Source organism: Bombyx mandarina, chromosome 01 (genome assembly GCF_030267445.1).
Source record: "Bombyx mandarina strain Sakado chromosome 01, ASM3026744v2".
Lineage (NCBI taxonomy): Eukaryota > Metazoa > Arthropoda > Insecta > Lepidoptera > Bombycidae > Bombyx > Bombyx mandarina.
The window spans coordinates 4,903,243-4,924,319 of record NC_143208.1 but is presented as its reverse complement, the minus strand read 5'-3'; the positions used below and the strand labels follow the sequence as shown (position 1 = coordinate 4,924,319).

Here is a 21,077-nt window from a genome sequence, read left to right as displayed (position 1 = left end):
AACAGCTTTTATAAAACGAAATTTCAAGTCTATGGTTTATGTATAATTCTAATAGAACTATTCGCTAATTCGGACACCGAGCACGTATTCAAAAAAGTACAAATTCTCAACGACCCAAAAAAAAAAGAGCAACTTCTCCTTAGCGGATGGAAAGCAGTATTCACCAGATCCCTGACCACACCATCGGCTAACACAAAATACCCTTTTTTAAGCCTTGGTTTATGTTTAGTGTAATATTCCTATAAAAATCTATAGATAGACCTCGTCTTAATCTTAAATGTATGAATGAGAGTGAAGGAATAAATGAAATTCTTCTGAGCTATTTTAATTTGATTAGGATGTCTTCTTTTGTAAACACATTTACCATATGGAAAAAAAAGTCCACCGGTTATCGTAACGATAGTCGTCAGAGCAAATGCGCCATCACAGAATACAGAAAGGGGGCTTTATAAGCGAAAGGGGGTCCAACAGTAGATAATATACAAACTTCGCGAATTTGTCAAACACAATATTTAGTCTCTCACAGAATTTACCAAGCTGAGTATTAAAAAAGAGCTGCACATAAAAGTTATAAAATTGAATCTCATCAAATATTTATTTACAAAATCTTTAAGGTCACATAATAATATATTTATTTTGTTATATTCCCAAAAATTACAGTTAGCAACTTCTATTAATTATTCTTCTTATTTAAGGATTACTTGTGGTGCTATTGAAAAAGCAGAACTCGGTCTAGATATTCATACCAGTGCTGCACAAATTGTACTGGATACATACTTTAATGAAAAACTATTATTTGTAATAAAAAGTTACTGAATAAGTTCAATTTTATCATTAGTTACAGATCTTCTACCAAACATTTCTTTAACTTTATTTTTAAGGATATTAATTAGTATAGTTATTATTGGAATTTAAGGAAAACTTTTAAAGTAGTACCAGCAATATATGATATATGAGTATTTTCAAGAAATGAATGTATTTTGTACTTTTAGCGGGGTAGTTACCGCGCAGCAGGAACTGGTTTCTCCAGTGTAATAATATAATATTCAATTAGTCTGAGTAATTTGTAAGAAGGAATTACTTGCACACTAACAACTAGAGATCTTAAGTAAAAGGGAATTTCCTTTTTTTTGCTGTCTTTGTAGGCAGACGAGCATACGGCCCACCTGATGGTGAGTGGTCACCAACGCCCATGGACGTCATCAATGCCAGAGGTACAGCCAAGCTGCTGCCTACAAAAAAATGGATAGTACTAGATAGTGCTTGGTTACTTGTATAGTCGTATTGGACCCCGCACGGCTAGGTACCACCATATTGTCTACTTCAACCTGTACTACTGTTATATACCACAATAGAGACTTCATCCTTTTAGCGGTAGGCAGCGGCTTGGCTCTGCCCTGGCATTCCTGACGTCCATGAGCGAGGGTAACCACTTACCATCAGGTGGACCGTATGCTCATCTGCCTGCTAGGGCAATAAATAAAAAAAAAAACCTTATAGCGAAGAGCGGCGGTCTTCATGTTGAGATGTCTATGGGCTACGATAACCGCTGTTATCAGGTGTGCCTTGACTATGTCCACTCATCAAACGCAATAAAGAACATAGTTTAGGATGTTTATTTTTGTTCCGGACCGTCATTTTTGAGTCTTTACTCTATCTCGGCTTATCGTTACAATACAGGTACTCTTTTTAACTATTTAATATCATGTTTAATTTCATCTACAAAGGGAGATGAACCTGCACCTCATTTTAAATGGTAAGTGTTTACTGACAATAATGCCTAAGACTCAGCCAACAAATTCCTACTGCTAAATACTTTTAACCTCCCTTAAAGAAGAACATGTCATAGCATCTAAAAATTTACGGAGATTCAGAAATCTCTGGAAACACTCTGGACACACCCAGTCACTGGACTGTCACTGGACAAACCCAATGTTTCAGTTATTCTGGATGAATATTGCTTTAGGGGCATTGTGGTACACTAGAAACAAAAATGTAACTTTTATAATTCATTGTTAATTTCTCTGTTCTATTTTGGGTAATAGTTTGGTGTGGTCATATAAAATTTATCTCTATTGTATATGTACTCGGTGCTTACAAATAACGCGAACCATAAAGGATGTAGCTTATTTTATTTCTTGTGCACCCTTACTGGTTTGCAAAAACTAACATTAGGAGGACACTTACTAGGGGTAGTCATTTCAGAGTCCATATTGCGATCCCAGTCAAGGATCGCAGACGTTCCTCATCGTTGCGGGTTTCGACGGATAGCCTTTCTCACCCGACGTACAGCTGTGTTAGGAGTCGGTGCAGTGCCCATCTTGAATTGAACCTGCGGCGTGGTACCCGACATGCCTCCAAAATTATACACACTAGTTTGACCCTGTTGCAGTTGTTGCTGATGCTGCTGCTGTTGTTGCTGCTGTTGTTGTTGTTGCTGTTGTTGTTGTTGCTGCTGTTGCTGCTGCTGTTGTTGAGGAAGTTGCGGCTGTTGCAGAGGCTGAGGCGGCTGCTGTTGCTGAAATTTATAAGGTACGTCTTGGTATGCGAATAAAACACTACTCTAATCATTTTAGACAGATTAAAAATTACAAAAATGTAGTACAATACTATAATTTTTTCGTAATCATACTAATATATACAAACTACATCATTACGCGGCATAGTATTTAAAGCATTAAAAAATCAGATTCTATGGGTCTTAGTGCGAAGTGGCTTACAAGCTCACAGCCCACTGGAAGTGGTCACCAGAGCACTGCAACCCATCACGTCGTACGTCACGAATGCCGCTACTTGAAATTACTACCTTGAAACAGACATGGGGGTGAAATCTCAATGTAATGGATTTATGAATCTCAACCTTCAAACCTCAAAGAATTATGTTGGAAATATACAAGATTAGGAAATGTGGTTGCAGTTTTCCAGTATAATACTCAAAGAATGCTGCTAAAGATTGCGCTTTTTACAACACCCCTAGGAGTAGGCGGGGAAATGTAAATCTAGGTTAGAAAACACACTGCTAGTAGAAGTTTTAAAACAGACAGTACCATTTTTACTGTTTTAACCAATTATTCTGTATCGTTTTATTTTTTCTGTGTGCTAAATAAGTTAATTTTGGCTTGTTTATTAATGTATAAAATTTTAGAGTTATTATTACCTGTCCAAATCCAAAAACTCCTGGAGCTTGTGAGGCGCCGAAATTAAAGGTTGGTGTCAGTGCCGGTGTTAAAGATGGCATAGATTGGTTCTGGTTTCCAAAAGTTGGTGTAGACCCGACATTTGCTGTTCCAAATAGTCCCACAGAATTGCTAGGAGGTACAGGGCTACCGAAGATATTGGGTGCGTTTTGGTTCTGTGCTGGGCTAGGAAAGAGATTTGGTTGACTAGCAGGATTCTGTTGTGTTGCAATTCCGAAAATATTCTGCGTCGACTGCGTACTGCTGCCAAATACTGAACTCGTATTATTATTATTAAATGGCGATAATGATGATGGCGCACCAAAATTAAACGCAGCTGGTTTTTGCAAAGGATTAGCTGTCGTACTTGCTGCAAACAAATTAGAAGTGTTGTTTGAAGTACCCCACAAATTTTCATTCTGAGTTGATTGTCCAAAGAATCCACTTGATACTGTATTACTAGCAGGTAATCCATTTCCACCTCCCAATGTATTTCCGGATAATGCACCACTCGACCCTAGAGGTTTAAGTACATCACTGCCTATAGAATTGCTTACAGGCATAACAGTATTTCCAATTGTATTGCCATTATTAGGACCTATCATATTGCTGCCACCACTTAAAGCATTTCCAGTTAGACCATTGACAGTAGGAATTATGGTACTTGTAGGTAAAGCAAAGCTACTTGTCGAATTTCTGTTGTTTCCAATAGGAGAAAATTTATTTTCGAAGGTGAAGTTCTCAGTTTTTCCCAAAGTAAAGTTGAATTTGGGTTTCTCTACAGCAGTCGAAGCTGGTTTAAAAGAGTTAGCAGTAAAACCAAAAACGGGGGAATTTGCCGTAGCAGGTTGGGATGTCGTAGTTATTATATTATCACTATTTTGAAATAATGATGCAGTGGAAGCTACAGAAACATCACTTGCGGGAAACATAATCGAAGATGTGCTATTTTCTGGTTTTTGGAATAATGTAGAACTTGGTGTGGGACTCTGGAATACAGGCGAAGCAATTGAATTTTGAAAGGGTGATTTTTCAGTTTCAGTCTTCTTGAATAGAGAAGCATTACTATCAGTTTTGAATGCTGGAGTGTTAAATCCTTTTTGTTGAAATAACGAAGTTGCTGGTGCCTCCGTAGATTTCACTGTCGTTTGTACTGGTAAAGCAAAGGAAATTGAAGTAGTAGCCACAGTAGACGGGCTCTTAAACATGTTAGTCACAATATTTTTACTGCCCGCCGAGAATGTGAAAGTATTATTCAACAGTGCCTTTTCACTTTTTTCTCCAGATTGTGTGTGTAAAGAATTAGTAATTGTATTTTTATTCTCATTTACAGATACTGTTGGAAGTGCAGTTACAACCGCAGGTTTATTATCACTTGGCTTTAACAAGTCACTTCCCAATTTAGGATTCTCAAACATTGAAGTATTGACATTTACTTTTGTCACTTCTTCTTGTTTGTCTTTTTCTCCATGAGAATTGCCAGCTCCTACTTCTGATGCAGTGGAAGCTTTTGGGATTCCAAATGAAAACTTCACTTTCGTGGCGTCAATATTTCCTTTAACATCATCAATTTTATCTTCAGATTTCTTAGAAGGCAAAGTAAATGTAAACATTGGAATTTTTTCCAATGTGTTACTTTCAGAAACTTCTGGATTTGTCTTTAAAGCAGCACTAGATTCCTCAGTTTTCTTAACTAGATTAACTTGTTGCTCAACAGGATTAATGCCAAACTTAAATGAAGTATTTGGATTAATCCCGAAATTAAAAGATTTTTTCTCTGGAACTGAATTGTTAGATGACTCAGCTCCACAGCAGACACACGATGTTTTCTCATTATTGTTCCTAACCAAACAACTTTGGCATTCCCATGTCAGATTTTTCTGTGAATTCACAGTGGAAAGTAAATCATTACGATTTATAGTTGATGCTGAAACATTTAAAAGTGAGGAATTATTATTTTTAAGGCCAGGCTTTGATCCACCACAAGCAGCACATTTTTCTACACTGCTCTTATTTGTAATCCAACAGTCATCACATTTCCAATCACCATCTGAAATACTTGGATTTCTTTTTTCAGGGGGCACTTCAGAAATTGTATCATTAGTGTTGGCACTGCCACAGCATTCACATTTAACTGCTGTTCCTTTATTCATAACCCAACAGTCATTGCATTTCCATTTTCTACTATCATTTGCCTCAGATACAACTGGTGCGGGTAGTTTGTTAGAATGGGCACTGCCACAGCATACACATTTTTCTATATTTGCTTCATTCAAAGCCCGACAATCATCACACTTCCATGTTATCTCATTACTTTTTATACTGATGGCATCTGCTTCTGATTTCTCACATGTTTCACATTTATCAATATGAGCTTGTGTGTCACTAAGCTTGCAAGAACACTTAGTCACTTTCCCAACAACACTTGACGGCCGTGTGACCCCACAACAAACACACTTGTCAACATCTTCTTTGTTTTGTACCCAACATTCAGCACATTTCCACTCTGGTTTTGAGTCTTTGAGACTGTTATTAACTTTCTGTACTGGAGTTTCCTTTGTTATCCAGGTGGTGTCCTTGTCTGTAGATTTCTGTATGAAATTCTCTTTTGTAGACCAAGCTGAAACTGAATCCTTGGAACTTTCAGTATTTTTCTGCACAAATGATTCCTTTGTTGCACCTACAACAGGAAAGTCATTTTGCTTATTGCTGGCAATAACTTTATCTACTCCGCGTTCCGGACTGCCGAAAGTAAATTTGGGTAGTATGGCACTTTGTGTTGAATTCTCTGTAGTTACTTTTACAGGGCTTGAAAATTTGAATTCTGTGCTACTTATTACTAAATCAGGTTTACTTAGAAATGCTGTAGATGAACTTGTAGTGGTTCCAGAAAGGGGGTTTGTATTTTGGGCTACAACCAATTTGTTCACTGATGCAGCAGGCGTAGATGTAGATATTAAGTTGGGCGTTGAGGAAAATGGTTTGCCTAAGGTAAATTTAGGCATATTATTTTTATCAATTTGCAAAACTCCTGTTGGCAGTTGAACTGGAGTCAAAACATCATCGAACTTATCGCCTCTATTTGGTCTTGTTAATCTAGTCTTTACTTTTGTTGTCAAATTGCTGTTTTGTTCGTTAACAGCTAATTCCCTGCAAAGAGAAATATGTTAACATTTCATCCATTTATATCTTTTTATTCTGTTTAGAATTTAACAATTTAGGTTAAATATACAAACTTTTGTGTAATGGTTGTTGGATAAGGGCTAAACTCTGGCGCGGCACTACTATGTGAGGCAATAAGTTGTCGTGCAGCACTTGTTGAGTCCATTAAGCGAGATTTCTGTTTCACTCGTAAAATTGAAGCTATACTTGGAATGTGCAGTTCTTGAGTTCGGTAGGCTGGGAAAAAAAAAAAACTAAGTGCTTGGTGTTTTATACATTATGTCTAAAAAAATTAAAGGAACATTAACACTAATACAGGTAGCTAACTTGAATTATGTAAAATTGTCATAGGTTGATTCATGTGTATGGATACAGATTATCAGCTATTACAGTTATATAGTTCACCCAGAACAGGCCCAACTTAAGCCTATAGACATCACAATGTGAATACCCGAAACTCATCTTGAAACATGAGGTTGAACTCTGAATTGTACCATACAACAGGTGTTCCATACTACAAACTGGAACGCGTAATTATTTCATAAATAAGATAGTAGTAACTACCCATGCTGCATTACAAGATTAAAAGTCACTCGGTAACTGGACATTAATATCATCCCAAATCAAATACCTCAAATTCCCAAACACTCCATAGCCTCAATTTCTTTACTCACCAGCTGGTTTAATTGTATTTGCGGTACTATTTATACTCTCATTTCTAGGTGACTTCTGATATCGTGGGATTCTTTTCGCTTCCGCCAATGGAGAGGAATATTGTTCAAGAAGGTCCATTATCTTTCTCGCAGAATTACTCATTGTTACTGTCTCATTAGCTGGAGATTCATTTATATGAGCGACTTTTCTTTGTTTAATATTGGGCTGATTCATGTAGGATGAAGAAGCACCCCCATACACGGTTCGTCCTGAGTAAAAAGGCGAACCAAGGAGACTAGCTTTGAATGATGGATTTCTATCTTTATGGACAGTTTTCATAGAATTTGCTAGAAAAATAAGAAAATATTAAAATTGAAAAACTAACTTTTGTCGATTTTATTAATGTTTATTGTAACATTAGTAAATGTCAACAACGTCAAAAAGAACGAACAAGTGAAGGACCGAACTTATCTAAAACAAACAATATGCTGAAAATACTTAGGTCACATCAATAATCCTCAAAAGTAAAGTATATTCATTATTGTGCCAAAAAATATTATCTCAAGTAATAAAGGAGAAAAGGCAAGTTCTAAATTTAACAAAACTATAGTAGAATTATTTTGTCCCTGCAGTTTGGGTCATAAAACATAGCCCGGCTAGGGCGGTGAACATGTTGCGCGGGCGCAACGCCATAATCGATAAAAACAAATGAGTCATCGAAGGCAAGTACACAGCGGCGGGGCGGTATACGAAGGGTGGTGAGACATTGTTATGTTATGAGTCATTTGTTGTACCTACCTGCAAATTATAGTACATATTATTTTTGATTTTGTGCATTGTAGCTCTCTGAATTTCTTTAGTGACACAATTGCTACTCGTTTGTTTTGTACCAAAACGGCAGAATTTATTCAAAGTTGCTTGTTGGCAAAGATATACCAGCACAAGCACGTGTGTTAAAATTCAATCAACAATAACGTATTTAAATTTTTCACTGAAATGAGAATACATCCCGAAAAGTTACAGTGTTCATTTCTGCCGTTCTCGTTACTTACTGCGGCGATATGTGGTGTAAGTGTTCGATTAGTGATTTTTTCTTTCATTTTTATCACTAAACCACAAAAATGACAACTAAATACACTATCGATACCACTTATCGACAACAATAATGCGCATCACTATGCCCGTCCATAAAGCTCGTGAGTGGAAGAGAGAGCGAAATACTCACTGCACCGCTCCGATTTTTTATGACCCAAACTGCATGGACTAAATAATTCTACTATAGTGAAAAAATTAGATACACTTAAAAAAGTCAGAAAATCATGGTGGAGGATGGAATGTTAACAAACAAAATAATCTAGAATCTACATTGGAAATCTACATCACAATGGATTGTTTATTCTTGCATTGGTATCAGATTTTTGTAATGGCTTAAGAAAAAAACCAAGAAGATCTACCACAAATCTACCCCAAAGATATTGATTCTTACCTTTGGAATTCAAATTATGGCATAGTTATATTGCTCAATAATAACTTTAGGTAGCCCCTTTGATAATCAAATATAAATATAATGCAATTTAATATCAATTACCTTGTGCAGTCTCACTATTATTAGTAGATAATTCAAATATAGATTTCCTCTTCACAGCTACAGAATGACCAATTGTTGAAAGTGTGTGCTGTTTTTTAAATACTGAGGAAGAACTTGTATCCTTTCTGTCCACATTGGAATCATCTATGGAACGAATTGTACTAGAAGTCTGTTGCGACATAAAGTTAGTATTTTGTCGAAATGTATTTCGCCCAGGTGTTGACTGTATAATGCTAAAGGTTGAGGAGCATTGTGAATTGGCTTCAACTGTAGTCGGCACAGAATTCCCCTGAAAAAACGTTTCTCTTATACCAAATGACAAATGTACAAAGTAAGTTAAAACAATTTCAAATTTTAAAAAAATTCATACATCTGCAGAACCAAATTGATTGTATTTTCCAGGAGTACTAAATCGCATGCGTTTTGCTGGAGGCTGAGTGCTGACAGGACTTTCTGGTGATTCATCTTCAGTGGAAGAGTCTGTGACATCAGCTGTTGGTGTTGCTCCATTAGCATTTGACGTACTAGGACTACTGAACCATTTAGTAATGGTACTTGGCAATAAGCCTGACATTCTTGCTGTCACATTTTTCACGAATGACTGCAAAAGGGATACAGAAGCTTAATAGAATTTAGTAAAAGAATACACTTCATTATTTTTTTAACCCTTTTAGTGCTGAGCTTATTTTCATATATTTCACAGAAATTGCTAAAGGGTTTCGGAAAAAAAAATGTACGTTATCAATTATTAAGTGTGCAATCGTGATTATTTTTCTCAAATGTAGATGGATCTTCGTAATTCTTGCTGTTATGTGTAAAGGACATATCAAACTACTCAAATGAAACAATATTATTTTACTATAACTATATTTTTATTAGATAAAAAAACAAGAAAAAAAAAAAAACATTGACATAAAAAATTTCCCACGCAAACCCAATGGACTCCCTTTTTAAGGCACCCACAAACTGGCGAAGATCGAGGCACTCCTTTTCCTCCTTTATTACTACACACTACACAACGGCGAAGCATCGTCTCTGATAACTTCTCTAAGCCAAAAATTTGTTCAAATCTGGTAAGTGTATCTGGAATGTTTTTACTAGTTTTGATCAGCAGAGAAGGAAAAAATTAATCAGAATATCCACTAGGCTTTTCAATATCGGCGGATAAATGTTTTGATCCAGATATTTCGAAAAAAGGAATTGTTTCATTGGAAAAATTGTCTACAGGAAGTTGCACAAATATACCGGTATCAAGGTTGTCCAAAACTGTAGACTCGTCATCTGAAGACTACCAGTTTCGCTACAAATACGCATTCTTCGATTTGTAAACATTCTAATCTCATTGTCGCTGTAACTATTTTCATGAAGAGAAACATTTTCACTCAAAGATTCACAAGTATTTTCATCAACACTATTTGACAAATCTGACATTTTGCAAGTAGAAATAACTTTAACTTAAAAAAAATAAAAAGATCAATACATGAAAATAATTTTAAATAGTTATTTAAAAATGTTACTAACTTATTAATAAATAATATTTAAAAAAAACTCCAAAAGCATCCCTTTAAAGAAAATCTAACTAAAAAATACAAATTAAATTTATTGTAAAAAAAAGAGTGGAGTGCATGGTATCAATAGTTATAAATATTTTATTAACAGATATGAGTAGAAGGATTATTCATTTTGATAATAGCTAAAAATCACCCCATGGTTTTTTTATATTAGATTTATTTTGTATCTTTTAGTTGGATTGTCTACAAAAGTCTGTTTCTTTGTTTTTTTTAAACTATCATTTATTATTCATTTCTTTAGGTTAAGTAGTTTTATGTATCATAAGTTATTCATTAATCAAACTCATCACTTAAACACCACAGTTTCCAATTAGTTATGTGGAAAAAGAAGGCGCTCAAATTAATTTATTTGGCTGCCGAAAAGTAAATAACGGGTCTTTTTAAAACATTGAATTGTCATCAGTCCTTGATAAGTATGCTAAATTTCGAGTTAATTCGAAGTTTTGAAGAGGGTCAAAATCACGGTCAAAGATTCCGTTACATACATACTAACATACGTACGAAGCTAATAAAAGCGTATTAAAAACGTTATACATGCGCGCACTAAGACACGTCCATGCAGCTCGATACCTACCAGGTGTACCGGTATGACAGCTTTTTTTTTTTTTGGGACAATAAAATACTATTTTTTTAATGGAAGTGTAAAAACATTTTTTTTAAACTTATTCGCCATTGCTAGCTACACATTTTTCCCTTCTTTCATGCAATTTCTGGATTCCATGTCAATAAAACTGTTTGTCTTTTGAAGCAATCCAATTAATTACCCAATTTTCGATTTCTCATAGGAATCGAAGAGCTATTCAGGCAATGTTTCATCAATGAAAACAAATACTAGTCAAGGAAGGAGCTAAGTCCGGTGAATACGGTGGGTGGGGTAGCAGCTCCCAGCTTAATGCTTTGATTGTATCCCGAACCGGGTTTGCTTTGTGTGCAGGTACATTGTCATGTTGCAATACTACCTGGCCGTATCTTTAGCCCAATCTGGTTGTTTTTCGATCAATGCATGGTTCAAATTGATCATTTGTTGTCAGTAATGTACTAATTAGATCACTAAATTTTAGGAGCTTATGATACACCACACCTTTCTGGTCCCATCAAATACACAGCATTGTTTTACTGCCGAATCGTTCTAGTTTTACAGTCGAAGTTGATAGTTGTCCCGAATTAACCTGCTTAGGTTTCTGAAAAAAAATCCATTATTCATCGCCAGTAAAAATCCGATGCAAGACTCGTTTTCTATTGTATCTTTGAAGCAAAACTTCACAGTTGGGTTTCGGTTTTGTATCTATCTGTCATTTAATTCATGTGGTACCCATTTTCCAGAATGGTCAGAAATTGTTTATTGTGCAACCCTTTAATTGCCATTTGTTTCTGATTCAAAGTGTCATCTTCATCCAATATTGTTTGCAATTCAGTCTATTCAACAAACCTTTTTTGGTAGTCTTCCACATTCTTCATTTCTCACATTAAAATCCTTATCTCTGAACCCTCGAAATGATCTCTTGTAAGTTGCTTCTGATAGAGCATGATCGCCATATGCCTCGACAACCATTCAATGCGACACTTTGTAATCGTCGTAGCCTAAAGGATAAGCCGACTGATGCATTCGTATTTAACGACGCACCGTTGTTAGTATTCCGCAGGCGGGTACCAATTTTTCTAGTGAAATACGTGGACTGTGAGCTCATCTACCCATCTATGCAACAAAAAAAAAGGAAAAAAATTGTATCTTGACGCTCACTTCATACCGGTACACAGAAGGACATTCCCGGTCATCGTTCTCGTCGAACCCGTCGCTTGCGACGAAGGGCTCGATGAGTAAATTAACCCTCAGACACAGCCCACTGAGTTTCTCGCCGGATCTTCTCAGTGGGTCGCGATTCCGATCCGATGGTAGATTCTGCGAAGCACGACTCTTGCTAGGGCTCGTGTTAGCAACGTCGTCAGGTTTGAGCCCTGTGAGCTCACCTACTAGTTAAGGTTACGCTGATATAGCCTCTCAAGGCTCTCAGCTTAGGTAGGAAAAAAAAGCAGACGGACTAAGCGTTACACACTGTAAACACATTAAAAGAGAGTAGATCTATTGACGGTTTGGACTCTAAGGGTTAAATAAATATTCCTTGCTCTAGCTAAATCAAACAATCTCACTAACAATGGTAATGCCGCTACCCACATTAGCTATGCTTTAAACCTCGATACCAAACGGCTTTACAGTAAAAACAGAACGAGTAATACGAAGGTGCGTTTTATGCTCGCGGAATGGGAAATATAGGATGGAAATAGAAAAATAAATTATTTTTGTTTTCTAATATATTCACCTGCAAAAATACTTACGAATTCATGTTTCACATCTTTCAATTAATTTGTTTATGGGTATAAATATGTTATATATTATATATAATGGGGCATAAAAAATATTTTGTCTTTATCTTCAAAATAAACCGAAACTGCATGCTTGACTTCATCATCGGTGGTAAATTTCTTACCCCGCAGCTCTTTTGTCATTTTTGGAAACAGGTGATAATTACTCGAGGCCAGGTGAGTAATTCGAGTGAGTCAAAATATCGAAGCCCACCTTATGCTGATCAGCCGACGCAATATGCTGCTCTTGTGGACGGGCGCGTTGTCTTGCAAAAGCAGTACATCTTTCGTAAATTTTCCCCTTTCTCTTTAATGACTTCTTTTAATCGCTCTCATATTGAAGCGTAGTATTCTCTGGCTATAGAAACACCTTTATCTTAAAAGTCGATCAATAGTATTCCTCCCGATGTCCCAAAAGACCATTGTCATAAGTTTCACAGCTGACTGTGACACCTTAAACTTTTTGGGTGACACTGTGCCTTTTTTATGCCACTATAACAATAAACTCATGTTTCGTCTCCAGTAACAATTCTACTCATTACACCATCTTTGTCTTCATTGCAGAGGTCCAAAAATGAATGTGAACACTCTAAACACTGCCACATTTGCGTTGACGTGATCATTCTCAGCACTCATCTTATGCTGACCTTAGTCATACCAAGGTAATTGTGCAGGATTTTAAAAATAGTTGTATCAGATACTCCTACTATTTCTACGAGTTGTTTGTCTTAGCATAGTTAAGACTTGAGATGAGTTCTAGCATGGCCCACCTCCATGCTCATGCCTGATGACCTCTGGTCGTTTTCAAGTGATTCCCTTCCTTTTTTAAATAAACTGTGTACATTTGTACATAGTTTACATTTGTACACCATGGTTTTTCCTGAGCAAGAGTTGTCGTAAACCAATGACATCTCATTCAGTATGGTAGGAACTTATTTTCTTTACTTTTTAAGGAACTTTATAGCTGCATGATATTTAATTTTATCCATATTACACTTTTCACTCCCAATTATGTTGCTTGGTTGACAATAGCTCAAAGACTACTCTGATAACAATGAAGCCTCATATTTATATTAATTATGAGTCACTAAATAAGTTACAATCTTAATGATCATAATCATCCCCCTCCAACTCTCATTGCACAAACTGAAAAACGCACCCTCATATTTTTACTTGTGTAGGTTCATAATTTTCACTAGTTCATTGATATTTTGCATATGCATTGCATACCCTTGCAAATTCTTCTACATTTAACTATATTTAAGATTATACTAAAGTAAAGTTCATGGTAATAATTAATTCATATAAGGTTCAAATGAATTAATTATTATTAGTAGCAAAAAAAAATCGATGGGAGTAGATTAATTTTACTTGTGTTACAATTGAGGAAAAATCCAAAACCGAGTACCATATGAACTTGTTACTACAAGACGTGACTATCGCAAAAGCGAGCTTATCCGAATTCGCGATGACTCCACTATAGTATAAGCACCATTCGCTAAGCTGAACATGGAAATACAATAACGCGTGTGGAGTTTTTGTAGACTGAAAATATATGGAAATAGCAAAGCGCGTACTTACGCTGTTAGAATTGCCAGTAGAAGAACGCGTTCTCTTTTCCTTGCTTCTTGAAAACACCATACTCATTTTTTATCAACTTACAGCACTGATGAATACTTTCAATGTGTCGTATTAAAGATCTAATTTCTGACTAAATTTATTCATAACTGGCAAAAACGTGACAAACATGGCGTCGTTAAAAGTGTCAGATTAAATGCTGTGCTCAACGGGAGGTCTAACAAATTTTCACGGCTCTTTGTGGGACGTAATAATCACAAAACATGAATGTCACTCGCCACCAATAAAACTTATTTATATTTGAATTCACTAATAATAAATTTAACGCAAAATTGGATGAATTTGAAGAATTTAACCAAAACTATCCATCCGCTGGCATTAAAATAATTTTTTTTAAAGTATTTTATGACCTGGTAACTAAGACCTTTAGGTCAAGTCTTTTTTAATTTAGATTCTTATTTTTGTGAAAAATGATAATATGGAGTGAAATGAAATGAAGACGATTAATTTGAGACATTAATCAATTGAGATGAAATTAAATTAAATGAGGTGATATGATAAGGGATTATATATAATCTCAATAAAATGGTGGTCATTTACTGAGATTTTTTCAGTGGACTTTTTGGAGAATCTCGAGAAGCTACGTCCAGCAGCTTTGTTTCAATTTCCCACATTTGTGCACTTTCACAGATATTAAAAAGTGAATAAACCACCGCTATTACACATTTAAACCTGAAGAAAGACTAAATAGACAAAATAAAACAAATCACACAACATCACTCCTCGCGTTCCCGGCAAAAAGTCCTCGCCAAATATATTAAGTGTATAATCTATGGTCTTCGCATTAAATTTAAATATTTTTTTAAGGGATTTGATGACCCGGTTACTGAGTTCTTTAAGTCAAGTCTTATTTTAAATTATATTCTTATTTTTATGAAAAATGATAAAATGAAATGAAATGCCTATTGCTAGAAAATGTAAGCTGTTCATAAGCATGCTCGTATTGACCATACTCAAAAGCACGCTTTTTAGCATGCTATTTTAGAGCATGTGTAACAGTATCAGTGTAAAAGTAACAGTTAACAGTATCAGTACCGGTAGCAAAGTTAAAGAACACTCCGATAGAAAAAAGACAACTCCTTTGAAAACTAAGCACATCTTCTTCTCAGTCGCATGCACTCTTGGCAGAGTGGTCGTGGTCATCACTTCGGGTGGTGGCGCGCTTCACCAGACGTCACCATTCCTCGGGTACCGCGGCCCTTCTTGTGCACTCGTTAACGGGACCGTTTAGAGCTGCCTTTATTTGGTCGGTCCATCGAAATGGTGATCTGCCGCGCGGTCTTATACCCTATATCATGCCCTGCACCACAAGACGCTCAACTGAGTCGTCACCACGCTGCGACACATGCCCGAAGAAAGTGAGAATGCGACCCTGAACGATGGAGGATAATCGCTGCTTGATGCCGAGTTCCTGTAGAATTGACTGATTCGTTCTGAACTCCGTCCACGATATTTGCAGCATTCTTCTCCAGCACCACATTTCGAGACCATCTATCCTCTTTTTCTCACTTTCTCTCAATGTCCAGGTCTCAGCAGCATAAAGAAAAATGGGGAAGACCAGTGCTCTTACAAGTCTGATTTTAGTGGCTTTGGTGATATTTCGATTTCCCTATATTTTCTTCAGCCTGTCCATGGCTGACCTCGAAATAGCCATACGCCGCTTGATTTCATCAACGCACCCGCCAGTGTTCGACATCAGTGCACCTAAGTAAATGTATGAATGTACGACATCGCAGTTCGCAATTTTTGTGGCCTCTGGCGAGTTATTATTAGCACGGTCGACAATCATGACACTTGTTTTGTGCAGTTAATTTTAAGTCGGAAATCAAGACTAACGCGTTCCACTCTACCGAGTAGCTCTTCCATCTGGCTGATACCTGACGCGACTAAAGTGATGTCGTCTGCATAACGAAGATTTAAAATCTTCCGACCTCCGATAGTTATTCCATCCGACCAGTTTTCGAGGGCGATTCTCATTATAAGCTCCGTATATATATTGAACAGGAGCAGTGATATAATACACCCTTGGTGAACTCCTGCGCTAGGGTGGAAGTGACGCGACAGAATGTCATCTATTCTAACTGAAGCTGCTCCTTCCTCACAGAGTCGCCTCAGCAGATGGACCAAGTTTTTGGGGGTACCCATGGCCAAAAGAGTGTCCCAAAGTTTTGGCCATTTGACAGAATCAAACGTCTTAGAGAAATCCACAAAGCATAAGTACGTAGGCTTGTTGAATTCCCGGGATTTTTCGATGATCTGTCGAACGGTTAATATTTGTTCTCGTGTACCTTTACTCTTCACAAAGCCGGCCTGTTCAGGAGCAATTTCTTTAGAGAGGTATGATTTAAGGCGCTCGTTAACGATACGCAGCAATATCTTGCATGCGTGTGGAATCAACGCTATGAGACGGTAATTACTGCAGCTTCGAGCCTTTTTTATGCAGTGGGACGAAAACAATATGAACCCAGTCTTGGGGCCAAGTTCCAGACTGCCATATTTTATTACACAGGGTATGGAAAATTTCAACGCCATACTCCCCATATGCCTCAATCGTTTCAATTGGAATGGCGTCCTTCCCTGTGGCTTTCCCTTTCTTAAGATGTTTTATTGCAGCCCTAACCTCATTCTTTAGAATGCTCGGCTCTATCTCTTCATCTTGAGGTGTTGTTGGATCGAAACAGTGCGAGTTAGGATCTTGAAACAGAGATTGGCAGTACTGTTTCCACGTTTCGGAAATATCCTCAAGGTCTGTTACTGTTTCACCTTGTGAATTCTCAATAGCCCATGTTTTTGAAGATAGAGTTTTAGTTAGGGATTTAATTTTCTGATGAAGATCTTTTTTTTTTTTTTATTGCCCTTGTAGGCAGACGAGCATACGGCCCACCTGATGGTGAGTGGTTACCGTCGCCCATGGACTTCAGCAATGCCAGGGGCAGAGCCAAGCCGCTGCCTAAAATCTCGTGTTTCATGCTTATTAGCGTGTATTTCTAGTTCAATACAGAGGTTTTGGAGATACTGATTTCGGTCCCGTCTGCATGCCTCTTGTATTCGAGCTGATTTAGCATTTAAGGTCTTCAGATCAGCTCCCGATGTCTTCAATCGTCGTCGTTCCTCTACAAGAGCAAAGGTATCGACACTCATCCAGTGTTGACGCTTATGAGTTTCATTCGGTACCTTTGATGCAGAGACTGCAGTCTGCTCGGCTCTAGTAGGTGAGCTAGTAGGTAAGCTCACGGGGCTCAAACCTGACGACGATGCTAACACGAACCCTAGCAAGAGTTGTGCTTCGCAGAATCTACCACCGGATCGGAAACGCGACCCACTGAGAAGATCCGGCGAGAAACTCAGGGGGCTGTGTCTGAGAGTTAATTTACTCGTCGAGCCCTTCGTCGCAAGCGACGGGTTCGACGAGAACGGTAACCGGTGCTTGAAGTACCTAGAAGCACCGTCAGTGGATCGGGAGGATCCGAGATGACATGTTTTGGACGACGTCGACTGCTTTCCATTTTTTCCGCAGGATCGGGAATGTAGTTATCGGCGGCCACGATGAGAGGGTTCTCGTGTCGTGCCGCTTTATCGAAGTGGCGCATCGACGCCGACTGTAGATACTTACTGATGGACTCTAAGTCCAGGTCGTCATGAAGGTCGACGTTCCTGACGAACCACGGGGCTCCGACGGCTATCCTGCAAAAACGGGATTGAATGATTTGGAAAGATTTTAAGTGAGTGCGGGCCGCGTGAGCGAACACTACACTTGCATAGGTCATGACAGGGCGTATGCAAGTTTTGTAGAGAGTCACCTTATTTCTAAGGTACATTTTACTTCGTCTGCACATCATCGGGTAGAGACGTCCTAGAATGAAGGCGGCACGGTCGCGTACCGCCTTAATATGAGGACGGAATGTCATCCTTCTGTCGAGGGTGACGCCTAGATATTTGACCTTCGGGGCCCACGGTATGGGCTGGTCGTACATCGTGATTGGGCGAATGGCGTGTATTTTGTTAAATTTTATGTCATGTTTTACCGAAATATATTTTATTATTTTAATATATTCACATAGTAAATTTGTTGCAATTAATGTGCATTGTAATTGTTTCTGTAATTAGCAATTATATTGACTTTTTTACACAATAAGTAACAATTTTGTTTACACTGTGGAACGGAACGTGAAATGACGCATTTTTTATAGTGTCTCTTATCTGTCTCTGTCTGTACTAACTTTTTAAATAAGATTTAAATATAAAATAGTAAAATTGCTCGTGTTGTAGAAATAAAATTGCAAAAATATTCGAAAAATATCGAAAACCGAATCAGAGCACCCCACTTTCCACCTGGTCTTGTCTGCCCTACCCCTAGAGTGTAAATAAAAAATCGGAGGCGCGGAGGGAGAGCAGTCTTCACCCGCTGTGACGGAACACGGAAACAGTGCGAGGCGGAGCGGCTGAGGCTGGTCGCCGTAGGCGACCATCAAGCCGAAGCTGCGGAGCAGAGCACGAGTGACCGTGCTTCGGCACGCAAGGGCAGAAGGGCTGCTCTTCCCGCAGCGCCGGAGATAAGGCGAATTCGAACAAAAGCTCCCTTGGAGTGTAACTAAATAATGCAGTTTTAATCTAAAAAAATAACCATGGATATCTTCATAGCCATGGGGATCTGCGGCTTGGTCTCCCTCCACAACTCAAAAATAATGGACCATAATTGAAATTTTAACCCTATGTTGACTAAATAGTGCTATTCTAACATCAAAACATTAACCGTGGATATCTTCATAACCATGGAGTTCCGCGGAGTGGGGATGGTGCAGGGGATTAGCCCTTACTCCCCTCCCTCTCGACTCAAAAATTGATGGACCCTGAACTAAATTTTAACTTTATTTTGACTAAATAGAGTTATTCTAACCTCAAACATTAACCGTGAATATCTTCTTAACCATGGGATTCCGCGGGTGGGGAATGGTGTAGTGGGTAAACCCCTAAACCTATATGTAGGTACCTATGTAGTTTATATTAAATTATTACAATGGACTTTTTGGCGGGAACGCGAGGAGTGAAGTTGTGTGATTTGTTTTATTTTGTCTATTTAGTGTTTCTTCAGGTTTAAATGTGTAATAATGGTGGTTTATTAACTGTTTAATATCTGTGAAAGTGCACAAATGTGGGAAAATGAAACAAAGCTGCTGGACGTAACTTCTCGGGTTCCTCCAAAAAGTCCACTGATAAAATCTCAGTAAATGACCACCATTTTACTGAGATTATATTTCATCCCATATCATCTCATTTCATTAAATTTCATCCCAGTTGATTAATGTCTCAAATTAATCATCTTCATTTCATTTCACTCCATATTATCATTTTTCATAAAATTAAGAAAATAAAGTAAAATAAGACATGACTTAAAGGTCTTAGTTACCAGGTCATAAAATCTCTTAAAAAAAAATTATTACAATATCCTAGCGGTTCCATCTGGAAAAGGCAAAAGTAGCACACCGTACAGCCTATTTTTTAAGTAATTTATTTTATTTAAAAAATTGTATCGAAATGCAATGCAGTTGATTAATTTTAGCCATTAATCATATCGGATGAAATCAAACTGAAAATAAAACAGCCTCAGTGAAATGCTGCACTTTTGGCAAGACTCCTAAAAGCTACGTCCAGTGGCTTTGTTTTATTTTCCCACATTTGTGCACTTTCACAGATACAGAACAGTTATTAAACCACCGTTATTATACACTTAAACCTGAAGAAATACTAAATTAATAAACAAAACCATTCACACAGCTTCGCTCTATGCGTTCCCGCCAAAAAGTCCCATTAAGTTGTTGGAAAATGTAAATTCAAATGTATTTTTGAAAGTCATTCTTCTGCCCAGGTTGATCCCTAAAAGTATTAGATATGTTTACCACGAAATTGCCTCTTAGGATACAGAAAATTAAAGTTATTATCATTTAAATATTCTTTATTTCTATCAATCAACATACAACGCACCCATGAAATCGTGCATCTCTGTAAGTACAGTGGTAATTTTTCAATGCTCTTCTTAACTAATTCAGGTGTACGGGAGCTAACAAACTCCATAGGCATTTTTTTCGTCTCACGGATATTGATTTTTTTACACCAAGAGTTATATTTAAAAAAAAGTAGAAGTCTGCGGGCGCAATGTCTGGTGAGCACGACGGAAGCCACTTTGAGAAGGCGGCACTGCACGAAAACTCCCTTTTCTTTGCTGCCGGAAATTACATCCCCGATCCTGCGGATCGAATGGTTAACAGTCGACGTCGCCCTAAACGTGTCAGTTCAAATCCTCCCGATCAACTAACAGTGTTTTTAAGTTCGAGCACCGGTCACCTTTCTCGTCGAACCCGTCGCTTGCTGCGAAGAGTTCGGCGAGTAAACTAACCTATTGACATAGCCCACTGAGTTTCTCGCCGGGTCTTTTCAGTGGGTTGCCTTTCCGATCCGATGGTAGATTCTGCGAAGCACTAGGACTAGAGCAACACCTCCAGGTTTGAGCCCCGAGAGCTCACCTACTCGTTAGGGTTACGCTGATATAGCCTCTCAAGACTATCAGCATAGGTAGGTAGGGAAAAAAACGATGGATGACACATACTTCCAACTCTAGCTCTTGTAGCTTCGAGACCGTCGGCTGTTGTGTCGTATGAGGTCGAAGGTTGTTGTGTAGGAGCAGCGGGAACGAGCGATTAAACAGGACTGGCGGGATATTAGCGATCTTCTCCATCATTGTATCCAGTTCCTTACAATACACATCGAAATTCTGTTATGTATATATATGTATAATATATATAATATGTATAATATATATATGTATAATAATGTGTCCATATTGATTAATAGATACAAATGTGGTGAATACAAACACTAATCGATAAACAAATGAGTGAATTAACAAATTCCGTATTTATAAAATAAAAT

General features: G+C 37.7%; 1 protein-coding gene and 1 pseudogene across 3 annotated transcripts; both read right to left on the bottom strand.

The window, feature by feature from the left end:
• LOC114245193 (uncharacterized) lies at nt 1-14,475 on the bottom strand. 3 transcript variants are annotated; one of them, XR_016323158.1, is made up of 8 exons: nt 14,094-14,475; nt 8,951-9,181; nt 8,581-8,869; nt 7,013-7,339; nt 6,413-6,575; nt 3,158-6,326; nt 2,188-2,518; nt 1-1,232 (listed from the first exon to the last, which is right to left on the bottom strand). XR_016323158.1 is itself a non-coding variant. In XM_028177269.2 (8 exons), exons 1-8 carry the CDS (start codon nt 14,157-14,159, stop codon nt 2,246-2,248), a joined length of 4,344 nt encoding a protein of 1,447 aa, XP_028033070.2. In that variant the 5' UTR covers nt 14,160-14,475; the 3' UTR covers nt 1,693-2,245. The 3 variants fall into 3 exon arrangements, 2 of the variants coding, with proteins under 2 accessions (XP_028033070.2, XP_028033061.2); XM_028177269.2 differs by lacking the exon at nt 1-1,232 and having other exon boundaries at nt 1,693-2,518; nt 3,158-5,856; nt 6,031-6,326; XM_028177260.2 differs by lacking the exon at nt 1-1,232 and having other exon boundaries at nt 1,693-2,518.
• Nucleotides 14,476-15,255: 780 nt separating this feature from the next.
• Nucleotides 15,256-20,886, bottom strand: LOC149503466 (uncharacterized; annotated as a pseudogene).
• Nucleotides 20,887-21,077: the final 191 nt, after the last annotated feature.

Coding starts and splice junctions, on each gene's coding strand:
- LOC114245193 (XM_028177260.2), bottom strand. CDS start 14,159: ATGAGTATGGTGTTTTCAAGAAGCAAGGAAAAGAGAACGCGTTCTTCT. Junction 9,182..14,093: donor CTACTGGCAATTCTAACAGC/GTAAGTACGCGC, acceptor TCCCTTTTGCAG/TCATTCGTGAAAAATGTGAC. Junction 8,870..8,950: donor ATCAATTTGGTTCTGCAGAT/GTATGAATTTTT, acceptor ACGTTTTTTCAG/GGGAATTCTGTGCCGACTAC.